Below are 22,093 nucleotides of genomic sequence, written 5' to 3' on the forward strand. Positions count from 1 at the left end.
TTCTTTGCCGATGTTCCGAGAGAGAGCATTGGAAACGTGCTAGATCAATATTCAGAATTTGTGCCTTGGAAACGTGCTTGACCAATGTTCTGAGCGAGGGCATTGGAAACGTGCTGGGCTAAAGTTCCGAGTGTGTGCATTGGAAACGTGCTGAGCCGATGTTCCGAAAGAGTGCATTGGAAACGTGCTGAGCCGATGTTCAGAGTTTTATGCCTTGGATACGTACTGGACAAATGTTCAGAGTGTGTGCCTTTGATACTTGCTGGACCAATGGTCAGAGTTTTTGCATTGTAGGCGGGCTGGACAAATGTTCAGAGTGCATGTCTTGTAAACGCGCTGGACAAATGTTCAATGTTTGTGTCTTTGAAACGTGCTGGACCGAAGTTCAGAGTTTGTGCCTTGTAGGCGGGCTGGACAAATGTTCAGAGTGCATGTCTTGTAAACGCGCTGGACAAATGTTCAGAGTGCATGTCTTGTAAATGCGCTGGACCAATGTTCAGAGTTTGTGCCTTGGAAGAGTGATGGGCCAATGTTCAGAGTTTGTGTCTTGGAAGAGTGCTGGGCCAATGTTCAAAGTTTGTGCCTTGGAAACGTGCTGGGCCAATGTTCAGAGCTTGTGCCTTGGAAACGTTCTGGACCAATGTTCAGTGTTTGTGCCTTGGAAGAGTGCTGGGCCAATGTTCAGAGTTTGTGCCTTGGAAGAGTGCTGGGCCAATGTTCAGAGTTTGTGCCTTGGAAGAGTGCTGGGCCAATGTTCAGAGTTTGTGCCTTGGAAGAGTGCTGGGCCAATGTTCAGAGTTTGTGCCTTGGAAACGTGCTGGACTATTATTCAGAGTTTGTGCCTTGGAAACGTGCTGGACTATTATTCAGAGTTTGTGCCTTGGAAACGTGCTGGACTAATGTTCGGAGTTTGTGCCTTGGAAACGTGCTGGACTATTATTCAGAGTTTGTGCCTTGGAAACGTGCTGGACTAATGTTCGGAGTTTGTGCCTTGGAAACGTGCTGGATAAATGTTCAGAGCTTGTGCCTTGGAAACCTACTGGGCCAATGTTCAGACTGAGTGCATTTAACGCATGTTGGACTTATGTTCAGAGTTAGTGCCTAAAACGCTAAACCAATGTTCAAACTGAGTGCAATAATAGCGTATTGGACTACTGTTCCGACTGTATGCATTTACAACGTATCGGACCGATGTTCAGAGTTTGTGCCTTGGAAACGTGCTGGATGTTAAGAGTGAGTGCATATAACGCGTGTTAGACTTAAGTTCTGAGTGAGTGCCTTTAAAGCGTGCTGGACTAATGTTCAGAGTGTGCCTTTAAAACGGGTTGGTTTATGTTTAGCGTATATGTCTTCAAACGTGTTGAACCAATCTTTAGAATGTGTGCCTTTCAAAAGTGTTAGACCATTGTTAAGAGTGTATGAAATAGAAAGTGCTGGACCAAAGTTCATATTGTGTGCCTTAAAACGGGCTGGATAAATATTTAGAGTATATATGCCTTTAAATGTTTGAGACCAATGGTCAGAGCGTATGCCTTTAAACGTTTTAGACCAATGTTCAGAGTGTTTGCCTTTAAACGTTTGAGACCAATGATCAGAGTGTTTGCCTTTAAACGTTTGAGACCAATGATCAGAGTGTTTGCCTTTAAATGTTTGAGACCAATGATCAGAGTGTTTGCCTTTAAACGTTTGAGACCAATGGTCAGAGTGTTTGCATTTAAACTTATTTGACAATTGTTCAGAGTTTGACATTGTTAATGTGAATGAACGTAAATAAATTTTACGTTTGCAAACTTGTAGTTAACATTTCAAGTTTTCAAGAATACAATTTATTCCAATACCTGGGCTCATTATAACATGACGGCTTGACTATATGAAAAATAACCTAAGAACTATAATGCTGTTTTAAAGAACAGAAGAAGCAATATGCAAATGAACAAAGCAAAATGTTACAGGAAAAACAAATGTTGATTAAGAAGTTTGTTTAACAATGTGAGATATTTATGAGATGCAAAGTATATTTCATTGCTTATAACATATAAATAATTACATATGCACAGTGTTAAAACGTATTAAAATGTGTTAAAACGTGTTCAATATTTCTCTTAGAAACAGGCAAAATAGATTTAAAGGACGTCTGTTTGCTACAGAATTACATGTAAGATTTATACTTGACTGCATAGTTCATGGCTTTTCATTGTTTTTCATAGTGGGCGTCTTGTCATCAAATTATATAATGCTCCTTGACATTTATTTCGCTGTCTTTCGTTTCATAAATACATGGTTCTTGAACAAACGATAGTACATTCATTTAAAAAAAAGTTTAATCTCCATTAATCCTCGTTGGTAGGACGATCATAGTCATTGACATTGTTTGTACCGTTATAGTTGTATCTCCATCAAGAGAAACGTGACGATTATTAAACAGACATTTTCTGGTGCCTCCGCTGGATTGCTATTCAGTTTCTAGCAACCATAATTAACAACAAAACATTTCAATAACAAATGCATGTTCAATTGTCACAATATCAAGGAAAAAATCATTTTTTATAAACACAATATAAATTATACCTCTTTGATCGTATTATAATGTTCACACTATGTTAATTCCACATACGGAACCCTACGTCCTCGGCATGACCACAGTCGTGAACACCCCACCCATGGTGAGGACAATCTAAGAAACTGCTTTCTCCTCCTCCACATTTCACACCGTCCATCCAGATGTCCCCACTGCCCTCACCCAGACCTGCCTCGCACACATAATGCACGTTTGTTTTGCAAATAAACAATTGATATTATAAACTAAACTAAGCATTAAACAACATTCCAATTGAAAATTCATAATATATTGTCACTAAATCCAGAAGCAAATACACAACATATTGATCCTGTCACTGTGCTGGTGCTATTATGTTGACACTATATTAATTCCACATACGGAACCCTACGTCCTCACTATGAACACAGTTGTGAACACCCCACCCCTCGTGAGGGCATTTTAGGAAGCTACTTTCTCCTCCTCCACATTTCACATTGTCAATCCAGATGTCCCCACTGCCCTCGCCCAGACCCGCTCGCAATACATAATTACATTCCCTGAACCCGAACATCCTACACACAGCGTTAACGTTGTTTGTTATGTAAGGTTCACTTACTTGAGTGTGCTCAAAGCTGTCGTCACACACCGTTCCCCACGTATTATCGTGACGGACCTCTAGCCGCCCCTGGATGCCGTTGGAGCCATATGAAGACGTGTTGGCCAAACGGATGTCTGTTACACTTGGGATATAATAATAATGTAACCTTTTCAGAAAAACAATTTCATTCCCTAAATGACTCGAAGTTAACTCCAATTTATTCCCAAGCCTTTCCTCTACCCCTTTTATTTCATTTTTAGTTGTTTGTAAATCTAATGATAAATTAGTGATTTGAATTGGCATTTCCGAAAAGTTAGTATTAATAACATTTACAAGGTTTTCTGCTTTAAGCATCATTTTACTAACATTACGATCAGCAAATGTCAGGAAACGTTCAAGATTGTCTTTATTCTGGCGATATGCGGAAGAAATATTTTGTTTGATTTTTGATTCCGTTTCATTTAATTTTAAAGTAAGCTGTTGACATGTGTCTTCAAACAACTGTTTTATTTCTTTTTCGACAGTGTCCGAAAACATGCTTACGTTGGAAATAGACTCATTGATGAACTCTGACAAAGTAACATTTGCCATCGATATATTTTCATGAATGTACTCGATATTGTGTTGCACGTCTGCAGTCAGGTTATTCATGTGGCTAGTTATCTTTTGTGTAAGCTCTCTCAGTTGGCCTTTAACATCGTTCTTCAGTTGATATAATCCTTTTTTGTCGTTTGCGTAAGCCTTTCGCATATTTTGAACCTCTGCTGTAACAACATGACTTAATATATTATTCCCAGCACGTATGAGTTTCTCGCCACTTTCTCCAGTTGTATCACCAAGGTTGTAAGAAGTAATGTCATTGTCTTGGTTTGGACTGTTTGGGTCGTACGTAACCGTTAAGTTTTCCAAAATGTCGACTCTGTTTGAGATTTCGTTGACCTCATCACGAATTGATAATAACTCCTGAAAGAACATTATATAACGTGCATTATTCGTAATGCATTGTTTCTGTATTACAGTGATAACAGTTTCTTTAACTGAAATATATATATCTTAAATTCGTGTTGTTGGTAGTTTTATCATACAGTGTGTAGAGAAGAGATAAGACAAATATTAGTTTCGGTGAAAGATAGCAATATATTTCATCGAACCAATATACCAGCACAAAAAGCTATATTTGCTTTTTGTGTCGACGAGATGAACTATATTTAAAGATGCACTCTTACTCCCAAATAAGATTTACCAAAATAAATTAAAGTGTTTTAATATATCAAAAAGGATGTCAGCTGCCGAAAACAATTGTTCTGATGAAGGATACCGAGTTTAATTTGAACGAAATTTGCAGAAAACATGGTATTTCTACCTTATACGATAGTAGATCACAGTAATTATTTTACCACTCGCCAATCATTTAATAGTTTTGCGTTTTCAGCTACTAAATGCATGGTTACAATCTTGTTATTAGTTATTAATATTTTCCACAAATGCAGCATTTAGTTAGTAAGAAGATTTATTACTCAAAATATTTGTTTGTTATACATGTGTTTGGACTTACTTTAAATAAGAGAGTAATTTTGAATATATAATTTGAATAAAAATATATTGTTTCATTATCGTGTCAACAAATCTTTCATAAACAACAATTAATTGTTATATAGTAAGCATATTGCACCAAATATTAACTTAATTAACTTAATTACTCAATACTGGAATTGCGTCTAATTCCCAGAGCTGTTTTTCTTAATGTTTTCCATTTTTATACAGAGAAACATATTTCGCATCGATTAACTTTCTTGCGCCTTTACGTTTTCCATTTTGATACAGAGGAACATTTTTCGCATCGATTAACTTTTTTTCGTCTTAACGTTATTTTTTTTTCATTTTTATACAGAGGAACATTGTTCGCATCGATTAACTTTCTTGCGCCTTTACGTTTTCCATTTTTACAGAGAAACATATTTCGCATCGATTAACTTTTTTGCGCCTTTACGTTTTCCATTTTTACAGAGAAACATATTTCGCAACGATTAACTTTCTTGCGCCTTTACGTTTTCCATTTTTTACAGACAAACATATTTTGTATCGATTAACATTTTTGCGTCTTTACGTTTACCATTTTTACAGAGAATTTTTTTTCGCATCAATTAATTTTCTTGCGCCTTTACGTTCTCCATTTTTTACAGAGTAACATATTTCGTATCGATTAACTTTCTTGCGCGTTTGCGCTTTTCATTTTTATTCAGAGAAGCATATTTTACATTGCGCCTTAACGTTTTACATATTTCACAACAAACATATTTCGCATCGATTAACTTTTTGCGCCCTTACGTTTTCCATTTTGTACAGAAGAACATATTTCGCAAAGATTAACTTTTTGGCGCCTTTATGTTTTTCATTTATAAAGAGAAACATATTTCGTATCGATTAACTTTGTTGCGCCTTCACGTTTTTCATTTTTTTACAGAGAAACATATTTCGTAGCCATTTACTTTCTCGCCCTTTTACGTTTTTTATTTATACCGAGAAACATATTTCGCATCAATTAACTTTGTTGCGACTTTAGGTTTTTTATTTATACAGAGAAACATATTTCGTATCGATTAACTTTCTTGTGCCTTTACGTTTTCCATTTTTATACTGAGAAACATATTTCGTATCGATTTACTTTGTTGCAACTTTACGTTTTTCTTTTATACAGAGAAACATATTTCGTAATTGTCTTGCGCCTTTGAGTTTTTCATTTATACGGAGAGACATATTTCGTATCGATTAACTTTCTTGCGCATTCACCTTTTCAATTACACAGAGAAACATATTTAGAATAGATTACCTCCCTTGCCAAACCGTGAGTTTATCTGAATATACTGCACATTTTTTTTTCATCAATATAAAATAATTAAAATTGACGTGAGAGAATATATGTTTCTTTAGATTATGCCTGTTGGTGAACATAATAGCTAGATAATTCACATATTACTATATGCACTGTCATTTTATTCCATATGAATTCGTATCTTATGGCATTCAAAATCAATTTGTTGTTTCTGATTTCTTTACGTTTCATTCTTTCCTGCTAATCAAATCCTGTATTGTTTCAAAATGGATTTTGCAAAATCGGGTCAAATCATTTACAAATGACAAAACATGTATACCAAACAGTATAAGACATTGTTGACCATGGCTTTTGGTTGATAATTGCCGCAGTGAAAAAAAAACATGGTCAACAGTGCATTATTCTATAAATAACACATTATAAAAAATATTCAGCAATAGCGTAAAATTTTCGATTTCTTGTTAATCAATCAATATGCAATCTAAACTCTAACGAAATATCAATTCACCATTGTTTACCTTTTACTAGATTATGATGTCGTCAAATAAAGCACATAAAATATTATTAATATATTTGCTTTATCCACCATTTTATCCTGTGAGCTAACATTTGGCATAATATTCCAATTAGGATGAATGTAATTGAATTTAAGTAGTTAACACGCTTGAAAATAACCATAGTTTGTCTCAGAGTGACATAGCAACAGATGACAATGGATTGGCTTAATAATATATATTAATATCTATTATATAAACCCAAACTATCCTTCTATAAAACAAAGTTTCATGTTGTATAATGTGTAATGAAAAAGAGGAACGTCCAAAATTGTACTTGTTTAAGCGTTCTTGAGTTTAAGATAGCATTATTATTTTCGTAGGGGCCAACTATTGAAATGTCAATATGATTACCCTGAATATAAGGCTTTTAAGCATTTTAACATCATCTTCAAGTCTTCCCAGGCGGGATCCGTGGATGGGCTTTACGACTATCAAGCACAAAAGCAGATACAGCAGTTCGGGCCTCATAACGCCTTTTCTGAAATAAATAAATAAACAAACAATTAAATGAATAAATGATTGAGTAAATGAGTGAGATAGTGAGTGTTTGGGTGTGTGAGTGAGCGATTGATCAATTGAGTGATCGATTGAGTGAGTGAGTGAGTGAGTGAGTGAGTGAGTGAGTGAGTGAGTGAGTGAGTGAGTGAGTGAGTGAGTGAGTGAGTGAGTGAGTGAGTGAGTGAGTGAGTGAGTGAGTGAGTGAGTGAGTGAGTGAGTGAGTGAGTGAGTGAGTGAGTGAGTGAGTGAGTGAGTGAGTGAGTGAGTGAGTGAGTGAGTGAGTGAGTGAGTGAGTGAGTGAGTGAGTGAGTGAGTGAGTGAGTGAGTGAGTGAGTGAGTGAGTGAGTGAGTGAGTGAGTGAGTGAGTGAGTGAGTGAGTGAGTGAGTGAGTGAGTGAGTGAGTGAGTGAGTGAGCGAGCGAGTGAGTGTCAGTCATTTATACATATTTCATGACTACCAGTGTGACAGTTCATATTGGCAACATTCGGGTAAAGACAGTTGCTTCGCCTCAGGTAACAGTATTTCCTCGTGTTGACACTACGTTCTGTCTGGCTAGCATCCATGCGATATTTATTTACATAAACTCAAAGAGTCTAATTAAAATCATTATATAAATAAAACATAAAGCAATCATGAATGTTAAGCCCATAAGCCTGTTGTTTGTTAACTATTTTTAATATAATATGGGTTCGTGATATATAAATTTACATTAAAAATAACTTTAAACCTTGGTTATTCCAGCTAAAATGAACTTACGAGAACAAACTCCTTTCTAACTGAAACTGAATGTAAAACAGAAATCATCATCTCTGTGGCTCTTACCTGGATACCGGTTTCACTGCTAAATTCCTATTTTCAGCAAAACAAAACTTATAACTGTGTCTGTCTAAGAAACTGAGATTTCTCTGCAATGAAGCGGCCGCAACAAATCCAGGTATATATGAGACAAAAATCGGTTAAGAAAGTCGTATTTCAGCTGCAATGAACGAAGTGAAAGAAACGAGTAAAGCAAAACTAACAGATGTTGTGGACAAATAATATCTAATATCCAGAAACAGAAAAATGATCTCTTCTCTAATAAAACTTTAAATTATTTGTATGAAGTGACTGAAAGCAAAATTAATAGATGTTGTTAATAATTAATATATAATATCCAGAAACACAATAATGACCTCTTCTCCAATAACACTTTAAATTAGTTGTATGAAGTGATTGACATGAAGCGCATTGTTTGTACATTTAACCAAAATCCGCGTACGACGTTGTTTATTGATTTGATGATGCAAATTTATATCATTATTGACGTTAAATAGATTAACTGACCTTTAAACACGTATTCAAATGGATCTTTCCTGTTGCATGTTGGATTTTTACTGTATCGTTGCTAGCTGTTTTCACGAGAGCTGGCTGCAAGGATGCATGCAAAACCCATGCTTGTTCTGTATCGACCTTGAATACATTAACCAACTACCCTGTTTTGGGGACAATCAGATTTGTGGTGTAGGCTTTTGGTTATTTGTAAATGGCAACAATGTTTTAAGGTCACACACCATTACATCTCCAAGCTATGGGAAAAATGCTTTAAATAAATACGTTTTACGTTGTTTTGTTTTTTTGTATCACAAATAAAGTTCTCTATACGAGCCGTGGCCCTCCGAATGAATGATTTAAAGTGAAGAGCTTTTATTTGTACGAGCCGTGGCCCTCCGAATGAATGATTTAAAGTGAAGAGCTTTTATTTGTACGTGCCCGACTCACCCAGTGAGTGATCTAAAGTGAAGAGCTTTTATTTGTACGTACCCGACTCACCCAATGAATGATCTAAAGTGAAGAGCTTTTATTTGTACATGCCCGACTCACCCAATGAATGATCTCAAGTAAAGAGCTTTTATTTGTACATGCCCGATTCACCCAATGAATGATCTAAAGTGAAGAGCTCATATTTGTACATGTCCGACTCACCCATTGAATGATCTAAAGTGAAGAGCTTTTATTTGTACGTGCCCGACTCATCCAATGAATTATTTAAAGTGAAGAGCTTTTATTTGTACGTGCCCGACTCACCCAATGAATGATCTAAAGTGAAGAGCTTTTATTTGTACGTGCCCGACTCATCCAATGAATGATTTAAAGTGAAGAGCTTTTATTTGTACGTGCCCGACTCACCCAATGAATGATCTAAAGTGAAGAGCTTTTATTTGTACGTGCCCGACTCATCCAATGAATGATTTATAGTGAAGAGCTTTTATTTGTACGTGCCCGACTCATCCAATGAATGATTTAAAGTGAAGAGCTTTTATTTGTACGTGCCCGACTCACCCAATGAATGATCTAAAGTGAAGAGCTTTTATTTGTACGTGCCCGACTCACCCAGTGAATGATCTAAAGTGAAGAGCTTATATTTGTACGTGTCCGACACACCCAATGAATGATCTAAAGTGAAGAGCTTATATTTGTACGTGTCCGACTCACCCAAATGAATGATCTAAAGTGAAGAGCTTTTATTTGTAAGTGTCCGACTCACCCAATGAATGATGTAAAGTGAAGAGCTTTTATTTGTACGTGCCCGACTCACCCAATTAATGATCTTAAGTGAAGAGCCTTAATTTGTACGTGCCCGACTCACCCAATGAATGATCTAAAGTGAAGAGCTTTTATTTGTACATGCCCGACTCACCCAGTGAATGATCTAAAGTGAAGAGCTTTTATTTGTACGTGCCCGACTCACCCAGTGAATGATCTAAAGTGAAGAGCTTTTATTTGTACGTGCCCGACTCATCCAATGAATGATCTAAAGTGAAGAGCTTTTATTTGTACGTGCCCGACTCATCCAATGAATGATCTAAAGTGAAGAGCTTTTATTTGTACGTGTCCGACTCACCCAAATGAATGATCTAAAGTGAAGAGCTTTTATTTGTACGTGCCCGACTCATCCAATGAATGATCTAAAGTGAAGAGCTTTTATTTGTACGTGCCCGACTCATCCAATGAATGATCTAAAGTGAAGAGCTTTTATTTGTACGTGCCCGACTCACCCAATGAATGACTTGAAGTAAAGTGATATAATGCTGTACGTGCCATACTCATACTAATAATATTTTATAACGAAGTGCGCTTACAAATTACGGGCCCGACTCACCCAATGAATGATCTAAAGTGAAGAGCTTATATTTGCACGTGCCCGACTCACCCAGTGAATGATCTAAAGTGAAGAGCTTTTATTTGTACGTGCCCGACTCACCAAGTGAATGGTCTAAAATGAAGAGCTTTTATTTGTACATGCCCGACTCACCCAATGAATGATCTAAAGTGAAGAGCTTTTATTTGTACGTGCCCGACTCACCCAATGAATGATCTAAAGTGAAGAGCTTATATTTGCACGTGCCCGACTCGCCCAATGAATGACTTGAAGTAAAGTGATATAATGCTGTACGTGCCATACTTATACTAATAATACTTTATAACGAAGTGCGCTTACAAATTACGGGCCAGACTCACCCAGTGAATGATCTAAAGTGAAGAGCTTATATTTGCACGTGCCCGACTCACCCAGTGAATGATCTAAAGTGAAGAGCTTTTATTTGTACGTGCCCGACTCACCAAGTGAATGGTCTATAGTGAAGAGCTTTTATTTATACGAGCCCTACTCACCCAATGAATGATTTAAAGTGAAGAGCTTATATTTGCACGTGCCCGACTCACCCAATGAATGATCTAAAGTGAAGAGCTTTTAGTTGTACGTACCCGACTCACCCAATGAATGATCTAAAGTGAAGAGCTTTTATTTGTACGTACCCGACTCACCCAATGAATGATCTAAAGTGAAGAGCTTTTATTTGTACGTGCCCGACTCACCCAATGAATGATCTAAAGTGATGAGCTTTTATTTGTACATGTCCGACTCACCCAATGAATGATCTAAAGTGAAGAGCTTATATTTGCACGTGTCCGACTCACCCAATGAATGATCTAAAGTGATGAACTTTTATTTGTACGTGCCCGACTCACCCAATGAATGATCTAAAGTGATGAGCTTTATTTGTACGTGCCCGACTCACCCAGTGAATGATCTAAAGTGAAGAGCTTATATTTGTACGTGCCCGACTCACCCAATGAATGATCTAAAGTGAAGAGCTTTTATTTGTACGTGCCCGACTCACCCAATGAATGATCTAAAGTGAAGAGCTTTTATTTGCACGTGCCCGACTCACCCAAATGAATGATCTAAAGTGAAGAGCTTTTATTTGTACGTGCCCGACTCACCCAATGAATGATATAAAGTGAAGAGCTTTTATTTGTACGTGCCCGACTCACCCAGTGAATGATCTAAAGTGAAGAGCTTTTATTTGTACATGCCCGACTCACCCAATGATTGATCTCAAGTGAAGAGCTTTTATTTGTACGTGCCCGACTCTCCCAATGAATGATCTAAAGTGAACAGCTTTTATTTGTACGTGCCCGACTCACCCAATGAATGACTTGAAGTAAAGGGATATAATGCTGTACGTGCCATACTCATACTAATAATATTTTATAACGAAGTGCGCTTACAAATTACGGGCCAGACTCACCCAGTGAATGATCTAAAGTGAAGAGCTTATATTTGCACGTGCCCGACTCACCCAGTGAATGATCTAAAGTGAAGAGCTTTTATTTGTACGTGCCCGACTCACCAAGTGAATGGTCTATAGTGAAGAGCTTTTATTTATACGAGCCCTACTCACCCAATGAATGATCTAAAGTGAAAAGCTTATATTTGCACGTGCCCGACTCACCCAATGAATGATCTAAAGTGAAGAGCTTTTATTTGTACGTACCCGACTCACCCAATGAATGATCTAAAGTGAAGAGCTTTTATTTGTACGTACCCGACTCACCCAATGAATGATCTAAAGTGAAGAGCTTTTATTTGTACGTGCCCGACTCACCCAATGAATGATCTAAAGTGATGAGCTTTTATTTGTACATGTCCGACTCACCCAATGAATGATCTAAAGTGAAGAGCTTATATTTGCACGTGTCCGACTCACCCAATAAATGATCTAAAGTGAAGAGCTTTTATTTGTACGTACCCGACTCACCCAATGAATGATCTAAAGTGAAGAGCTTTTATTTGTACGTACCCGACTCACCCAATGAATGATCTAAAGTGAAGAGCTTTTATTTGTACGTGCCCGACTCACCCAATGAATGATCTAAAGTGATGAACTTTTATTTGTACGTGCCCGACTCACCCATTGAATGATCTAAAGTGATGAGCTTTATTTGTACGTGCCCGACTCACCCAGTGAATGATCTAAAGTGAAGAGCTTATATTTGCACGTGCCCGACTCACCCAATGAATGATCTAAAGTGAAGAGCTTTTATTTGTACGTGCCCGACTCACCCAATGAATGATCTAAAGTGAAGAGCTTTTATTTGCACGTGCCCGACTCACCCAAATGAATGATCTAAAGTGAAGAGCTTTTATTTGTACGTGCCCGACTCACCCAATGAATGATCTAAAGTGAAGAGCTTTTATTTGTACGTGCCCGACTCACCCAGTGAATGATCTAAAGTGAAGAGCTTTTATTTGTACATGCCCGACTCACCCAATGATTGATCTCAAGTGAAGAGCTTTTATTTGTACGTGCCCGACTCTCCCAATGAATGATCTAAAGTGAACAGCTTTTATTTGTACGTGCCCGACTCACCCAATGAATGACTTGAAGTAAAGGGATATAATGCTGTACGTGCCATACTCATACTAATAATATTTTATAACGAAGTGGGCTTACAAATTACGGGCCCGACTCATCCCATAAATTACGGGGACACACACACACACACGCACACTCACACGCACACACACACACACGCTCGCACGCACGCACGCACACATGCACGCACGGACGCACCCACTCACGCATGCATACACACACATACACGCACGCACACACACACGCACACACACACATACCTTTTTTAATTTAAATTTGTCCCGAACAATTCCTAGTATTTTCCCTTGTTATCTACATTTATACAGCATCATCCATAATGCATTTCTGTAAATAGTATCAAAGAATTTCATCATATCGACTAAAATTATCTTGAGTCTTTTATTTTCAAACAGATTATTGTGAGCGCCCATTTTGGAATCCGCATTAGGCATATACAATATTAATATGTTCTTCACAATATTTGTCAACATGCTACTTAAGAACAGTTGTAAATAGTTTAGATAAATAAGTAACTTAAGTACCCCTGTAATAATTAAAATCTGACTCTGAACCTTTTTTATGAATCTGGATAATAATACATCAATACATTGCTCGGGATAATAACCCAAAAATAAATAGATAAACAAATCACATAAATGCGAAGATTATATATATACAGTTTCGATAAAAAAAGCATTTAACACATTATCATTGCCGTCGGCTTAATATCGTTTCACTGACTTAACAGCGTTTATAATTTCGTATACAGTTTAAGTTAATCAAGTTCTGGGGAAAAGTAATTGGTTCATTAAAATCATTACTATACTCATTTTGCTCCCTATACAGTCAAGATAAAGTAGATAAAACACCATTGTTAAATAATACCACACTGCAGCCCTAACTCATTCCGCTGCCTTTAAAGACGAGCTACAATTGAATATAAGCACACGTGCTTGGTTATCCCCCAAATTAGCCTATTCACATTTCTCATGCTTTACAGACGAGTTACAATTGAATATAAGCACACGTGCTTGGTTATCCCCCAAATTAGCCTATTCACATTTCTCATGCTTTACAGACGAGCTACAATTGAATATAAGCACACGTGCTTGGTTATCCCCCAAATTAGTCTATTCACATATCTCTTGCTTTACAGACGAGTTACAATTGAATATAAGCACACGTGCTTGGTTATCCCCCAAATTAGCCTATTCACATTTCTCATGCTTTACAGACGAGCTACAATTTAATATAAGCACACGTGCTTGGTTATCCCCCAAATTAGTCTATTCACATATCTCTTGCTTTACAGACGAGCTACAATTTAATATAAGCACACGTGCTTGGTTATCCCCCAAATTAGTCTATTCACATATCTCTTGCTTTACAGACGAGCTACAATTGAATATAAGCACACGTGCTTGGTTATCCCCCAAATAAGTCTATTCACATATCTCTTGCTTTACAGACGAGTTACAATTGAGTATAAGCACACGTGCTTGGTTATCCCCCAAATTAGTCTATTCACATATCTCTTGCTTTACAGACGAGTTACAATTGAATATAAGCACACGTGCTTGGTTATCCCCCAAATTAGTCTATTCACATATCTCTTGCTTTACAGACGAGTTACAATTGAGTATAAGCACACGTGCTTGGTTATCCCCCAAATTAGCCTATTCACATTTCTCATGCTTTACAGACGAGCTACAATTGAATATAAGCACACGTGCTTGGTTATCCCCCAAATTAGTCTATTCACATTTCTCTTGCTTTACAGACGAGCTACAATTGAATATAAGCACACGTGCTTGGTTATCCCCCAAATTAGTCTATTCACATATCTCTTGCTTTACAGACGAGTTACAATTGAGTATAAGCACACGTGCTTGGTTATCCCCCAAATTAGTCTATTCACATATCTCTTGCTTTACAGACGAGCTACAATTGAATATAAGCACACGTGCTTGGTTATCCCCCAAATTAGTCTATTCACATATCTCTTGCTTTACAGACGAGCTACAATTGAGTATAACAACAGGTGCTTGGTTATCCCCCAAATTAGCCTATTCACATTTCTCATGCTTTACAGACGAGCTACAATTGAATATAAGCACACGTGCTTGGTTATCCCCCAAATTAGTCTATTCACATTTCTCTTGCTTTACAGACGAGCTACAATTTAATATAAGCACACGTGCTTGGTTATCCCCCAAATTAGCCTATTCACATATCTCTTGCTTTACAGACGAGTTACAATTGAATATAAGCACACGTGCTTGGTTATTCCCCAAATTAGTCTATTCACATTTCTCATGCTTTACAGACGAGCTACAATTGAATATAAGCACACGTGCTTGGTTATCCCCCAAATTAGTCTATTCACATTTCTCTTGCTTTACAGACGAGCTACAATTTAATATAAGCACACGTGCTTGGTTATCCCCCAAATTAGCCTATTCACATATCTCTTGCTTTACAGACGAGTTACAATTGAATATAAGCACACGTGCTTGGTTATTCCCCAAATTAGTCTATTCACATTTCTCATGCTTTACAGACGAGCTACAATTGAATATAAGCACACGTGCTTGGTTATCCCCCAAATTAGTCTATTCACATTTCTCTTGCTTTACAGACGAGCTACAATTGAATATAAGCACACGTGCTTGGTTATCCCCCAAATTAGTCTATTCACATATCTCTTGCTTTACAGACGAGTTACAATTGAATATAAGCACACGTGCTTGGTTATCCCCCAAATTAGCCTATTCACATATCTCTTGCTTTACAGACGAGTTACAATTGAATATAAGCACACGTGCTTGGTTATCCCCCAAATTAGTCTATTCACATATCTCTTGCTTTACAGACGAGCTACAATTGAATATAAGCACACGTGCTTGGTTATCCCCCAAATTAGTCTATTCACATATCTCTTGCTTTACAGACGAGTTACAATTGAATATAAGCACACGTGCTTGGTTATCCCCCAAATTAGCCTATTCACATATCTCTTGCTTTACAGACGAGCTACAATTGAGTATAAGCACACGTGCTTGGTTATTCCCCAAATGAGTCTATTCACATATCTCTTGCTTTACAGACGAGCTACAATTGAATATAAGCACACGTGCTTGGTTATCCCCCAAATTAGTCTATTCACATATCTCTTGCTTTACAGACGAGCTACAATTGAGTATAACAACAGGTGCTTGGTTATCCCCCAAATTAGTCTATTCACATATCTCTTGCTTTACAGACGAGCTACAATTGAGTATAACAACAGGTGCTTGGTTATCCCCCAAATTAGTCTATTCACATATCTCTTGCTTTACAGACGAGCTACAATTGAGTATAACAACAGGTGCTTGGTTATCCCCCAAATTAGCCTATTCACATATCTCTTGCTTTACAGACGAGTTACAATTGAATATAAGCACACGTGCTTGGTTATCCCCCAAATTAGTCTATTCACATATCTCTTGCTTTACAGACGAGCTACAATTGAGTATAACAACAGGTGCTTGGTTATCCCCCAAATTAGTCTATTCACATATCTCTTGCTTTACAGACGAGCTACAATTGAATATAAGCACACGTGCTTGGTTATCCCCCAAATTAGTCTATTCACATATCTCTTGCTTTACAGACGAGCTACAATTGAGTATAACAACAGGTGCTTGGTTATCCCCCAAATTAGCCTATTCACATATCTCTTGCTTTACAGACGAGTTACAATTGAATATAAGCACACGTGCTTGGTTATCCCCCAAATTAGTCTATTCACATATCTCTTGCTTTACAGACGAGCTACAATTGAGTATAACAACAGGTGCTTGGTTATCCCCCAAATTAGCCTATTCACATTTCTCATGCTTTACAGACGAGCTACAATTGAGTATAAGCACACGTGCTTGGTTATCCCCCAAATTAGTCTATTCACATATCTCTTGCTTTACAGACGAGCTACAATTGAGTATAAGCACACGTGCTTGGTTATCCCCCAAATTAGTCTATTCACATATCTCTTGCTTTACAGACGAGCTACAATTGAGTATAAGCACACGTGCTTGGTTATCCCCAAATTAGTCTATTCACATTTCTCTTGCTTTACAGACGAGCTACAATTGAATATAAGCACACGTGCTTGGTTATCCCCCAAATTAGCCTATTCACATATATAAGCACACGTGCTTGGTTATCCCCCAAATTAGTCTATTCACATTTCTCATGCTTTACAGACGAGCTACAATTGAATATAAGCACACGTGCTTGGTTATCCCCCAAATTAGTCTATTCACATATCTCTTGCTTTACAGACGAGTTACAATTTAGTATAAGCACACGTGCTTGGTTATTCCCCAAAATAACCTGTTCAAATTTCTCTTGATTTACAGGCTTAATCACAATTCTCTGCATTTAAAAACGATCTTAATTGAATATAAGTTAAGTCTTAGATATGACGAAATAATATCTATATGAAAAACTAAGACTTTTGTCAAAGATATATCAGGGCTAATTGTTTGTTTCAGTGTAATATCCTTATAGATTTCACCTCGTGATCACCCAAAGTTAATATATATTTTTGGTGTTCACGAGGTAAAATAAATTGCGTCCTAACACTATTTTTATTATATGCCTTAAATGTAGTAAAATGATATTTAATTTTATTTTTCAGAAAAGTGCGCTTAATTGTATGCGAATTTAATCATTTCGGAAATGACTTCGTTGTATTTGTGTCCAAGCCTTGTATGCGCCACCGTTTGATTTGAAATTAAAAGCGGGTTCAAATAGTGAAGTATATTCTTCTTGTTTTTCATTGGTAAATCTCTAAAGATAACCGGAAACATATAATACATTTGTATTTCCTATACAAAGAAAAACTTCTCTAACATTGACCGTGAAATATAATGCTTTTGTGTGAACCAGCGCAGTGTGCATACTCTATGTAATACATTTACCTTATATTTCCAGTTCCTTGCACAGGAAGGACATAGCCCCTTCTATGTCTTTAATGTGCCATCTTTGTACTTAGCCCTCGATATTAATGTGTGTATGTCTGTTATATGACTTCCAGCATACTTTTGAATGATATATTTCAAACACTTTTATATTATGGGTTAACTGGACATACAAGTATTTGATTAAAGCAATTGCAAATTACATCTGCTTATTTCCATTGCAAATATAATAGAATAAACCAATATTCCGGATTATTTGTAGCGGTTACTTTCCTTCATAGCGACAATAACCCTAACCTCACTTTTGTCTAACAGGATGCGAGATTCGTACAACGCAGTAGTTATCTTCACTGGCCCGCGGTTTCTTTCTGTAACATCCTTGAACGAATTAACTTACATATCCTGTTTATCTTCTATGAACTAGTTTTTTTATTTCTGGCAAAACAAGTGCACACTTTTCCCAGACTTGACCTTGGGTGCTTTTAAGTCTGAAATCTGTCTGTAAAATCACAGTTTATAAACACCACAATGTCAGATAAATATAACGTTCTTTGTATATTCGAGAATTTATGAGTGCTACTTTTTATTTATTCTGTAAAGACAGCAACATGAGCATAGGAATATTTAGGTATTACCTATTACTGGTGCTTCTTCCAAATGTTAGCTCATTTGTAAAGGCATAGAAATGATAATATGCTTGGTCGGGGTAGAAATCGCTTATATCTAATTTAAGCTTGTCTGTAAAGGCAGTGTTGGGGACATTGTGTATTAGGGGTATAATAAATTATTGGTGCTTTTATCAAATTGTAGACCGTTTATGTGGTAAGGGTATGACTTAACACTGTTGCTTAAAAACCAATGTAAGCTAGTCAGTAAAAACAGCGAGATCAGTATAAGCTATTTGGGGTTTCATTTTTTCCCGCTAATTTAATAACTAAGTATTTGACCATTTTAATGGAACTAATATAGGCAGTTTGAGGGTATAACCTGTGCATAAATTCAATTTAAGCTGCTCTGATAAGTCAGCTCAATGATATAATGTTGTTTTGAGGTATAACTCGTCGCTATTTTAGCTCTTCTGGTTAGGCAATGAAATGAGTAAAAGTTGTTTTGGGGGTATAACTCATCGCTACCTAGCTTCTCTGCTACGAAAACGAAATGAATAAAGTATGTATAACTTAGCGCACATGCTTATATCAAATGTTAGCTCGTATTCGGAGTCAGCGAATGAAGTATAAACAGTTACGGTAAATAACTCAAGGGTGCTCATGAGGAGAGTCGGACACGTACATCATTAGATCTCTGCACTTAAGGTCATTTATTGGATGAATTGGGCAGCTAAACAATTAAAGCGCCCCACTAGTTGTCATCAATAGCGAGATGCGGTCTTGTACACTATTAGATCAGTTTGTTTTAGATTTCTGATAATGTACCTGTAGAAAGCGAATCTCCTTTCTCAGAAATGTTTTGTGTGTGTGTGTTACCTTGGCACGTTGTTGAAAAAAAATACCAAAAGGAATATACCCACATAGATTGTATTTCGTGAAAACGGGTTTTTTGGCTTATTAATTTTAACACACGTACATCATGTATACCTGCAACAAGCTTTCACGAAAACAACATGTTGGCAAATTTTTATTAAGATATCAAGAGTCCGAAGGAAATTTCCCCTTGAATTAACGTTTAAAAATACATACACTCAAAAATTAAAAAAAATGATACAAGGACATTTAAATTTATCTTAAATGTGTGTAATGCTTTAACAAATATAACAAGTAGTTTTTGATTGACTCTGGCTAATGACGATTCGCTTTCACATTATTTGTCAATAAACGATCATGGCTGGAGACACCGGACATACTTAAACCAGTTTAACGCATAGAAAATGTAACCGTTTCTTCTATATCATTTCTCGGTCGTGTTTGTAATCGAGGTGCACGGACTTAAAACGTATAGATATATACGGATTTCAAATTCACATACCTCCTTATTGTCGAGCGAAAACGATACAGTAATAAATTCAATGCCGAAATAAACTTAGCTCCAGTGTATCATGCGTCCTAAAACCAGTTCTCTCGCAAATAACAGCACGTTCATTTGCACATCTTTAGGCACCTGGCATTTGTTAGTGCATATAGTTAAAATCGTAAGAAGAGTCCAACGTGCCAAAGAATAAATCTCCTTTGAACATTTTTTTGCATAACATAGACTGTAGAATTCAATCAGAATAATTTTCCAATTGATCTTCGCAGTTATGATTGAATTGCTTTTGTTATATAGTCTAAACCTAATCTCAATAGATATTTTGTTACTCGATTCTAAGTCAGACTCAATTGACTCATGACATTCAATTTCTCCATTTTAGCATGTAAAAACATTTATTTTCAAACACATATGAGCTTTTACATTTTTTTTTTTGGAATTGCCAAGCATGACAATCCGTTTATTCATTCCAAATAATCACATAGACAAAAAGTATGAATAAACATAGTTTACATGTCGTATCTAGAAATTGCATATGAAAAGTACATTTCACAAAATCATTCAAAAAACGAGATGACACATTATTGTTTGAATATTCAATTCCATATCCCCTGGCCCAAATAGTTTATTGTCAATTTTAGTCAGAGGAGGACTGCCTATTAGTTTGTGAACATAATCTGAAACTACAGTGACATGAACACCTGCATCTGTTTTAAAAGTGATACGCTCTTGTCTCACCTTCAAATTAAGTGTCTATCATCTTGGCTACTGACGATTCCAAGAAATGACCGCTCCTATACTACGTCATTGTCGTTGCAGAAAACCTCCCCGGCGTAACCATGGCGCGATTGGTCGCCAGCGGTTAGAAAATCTCCCCGGCGTAACTATGGCGCGATTAGTCGCCATCGGTCAGAAAACCTCCCCGGCGAAACCATAGCACGATTAGTCGCCAGCGGTTAGCGTCTCGGCCCCAGAACGATAAAAGTACTAAAATACGATTTTACACTGAAATTGTATGCTTAATTTTGGAGTTATATTAGTTGTTTAAATTTATTTTCAAATACCCCCTTTTTTAAAAGAGTGGGTTTTTGTTTTTTCGCCGCTTCCTGTGGGAGTTATATCTTAAAGCGTAGCTGTTATTTTTTATTTCCGGCTCGTGGATAAAAAAACATCTCGGATATTTTATTTTTTCAGTCGTTGCAGTGCAAACATTTTATGAACATTAATGCCTCTCAGTTCATAATTATTACAGTTAATGCACAAAAGCACTTTAAAATTCATCAGGTCATTAATATATGGCCAAATTACTATGCCGCCATTTCTTGAATGAAAATTTGAAAGGTCGATCGTGTTAGCATTGCAATTGCCGATAATTATTGGAAAAAAAACATTTATTTTTAGTTTTAGAGTTTGTTTCATGATACAAAATCATCAGTTAATATGTTGTGTGATAATTTTTTGAAAACATCAAATTGATGGTTTCACTTTTGTAAGTTCACTCCATATTTCATCGAAAAGTTAAAAAGTTCGGCCATATACTGAATGTTTCAGCCCCAAGCTGAATGTTTCAACCCCTTGCTAAACCTTTCAGCCCAAAGCTGAATGTTTCAGCCCCAAGCTAAATGATTTGGCCATATGATGAATGTTTCAACCCCAAGCTGAATGTTTCAACCCCTTGCTAAACTTTTCAGAACCATTCTTTACGTCTTTACCTTTATGTTAAAAAGTTTTAGGCACATGCTAAATCTTGCAGCCTCATGTTCCACAATTCAACGTTTTAACTTCAATAATCATAAACGCTGAAACAACACTTTTAATTCTCCATAACAGTTATGTGTCTGTTATGAATTAAGAAGGTTGTATTCAAAGAGCCAACGGTATAAGGGGCTCTGTGACTAGAGGCCTTCTTATTGCCTCTCTAGCCAGATTGCACTCGTTGCCTAAAACTATAACAAAAAAGCAACAAGATACACAACGTGTGGACAATTATTGCAAGAGCTACAGGAAGCCATTGACCTCGTGGAAAGGAGGAATAGGTAAATTTATCTATTTAGATATAATTAAGATATATTTGTGCTCATGGTGGTAAATTTATCTATTGAGATATAATTAAGATATATTTGTGCTCATGATTTTCGTAATTTTAAATTATTAAATACTTATTGATAGTCTTACTTGATGCCATTATGTTGAGTTATTGTTGCGTTTATGAGAAATGTACAGGGATGTACATAGTGAATATACTTATAGATGCTGACCTGGTATTGCCATGTGAAATAGGTTTGTACTTTATCACAAATAAGATTGCACATTATCAAATATTATTGAGAGTCATCAATTTATCATAATGGTATATTGTATAAAAAAAACTTGGGAATAAAAATGCATCGGGTTACCGACGAACGAAATTTTATTCAAAAGG

At 36.6% G+C, this 22,093-nt stretch overlaps 1 protein-coding gene across 1 annotated transcript; it reads right to left on the bottom strand.

The window, feature by feature from the left end:
- Positions 1–1,816: 1,816 nt before the first annotated feature.
- On the bottom strand, positions 1,817–7,792 carry LOC128222012 (uncharacterized). Its single transcript, XM_052930745.1, has 3 exons — positions 7,782–7,792; positions 6,879–7,005; positions 1,817–4,100 (listed from the first exon to the last, which is right to left on the bottom strand). The coding sequence occupies exons 2-3, from the start codon at positions 6,993–6,995 to the stop codon at positions 2,925–2,927; spliced, it is 1,293 nt and encodes a 430-aa protein (XP_052786705.1). The 5' UTR covers positions 6,996–7,005; positions 7,782–7,792; the 3' UTR covers positions 1,817–2,924.
- Between the last annotated feature and the right edge of the window lie 14,301 nt (positions 7,793–22,093).

The sequence above is a fragment of the Mya arenaria genome, chromosome 16 (genome assembly GCF_026914265.1).
Source record: "Mya arenaria isolate MELC-2E11 chromosome 16, ASM2691426v1".
In the NCBI taxonomy this organism is placed as follows: Eukaryota; Metazoa; Mollusca; class Bivalvia; order Myida; family Myidae; genus Mya; species Mya arenaria.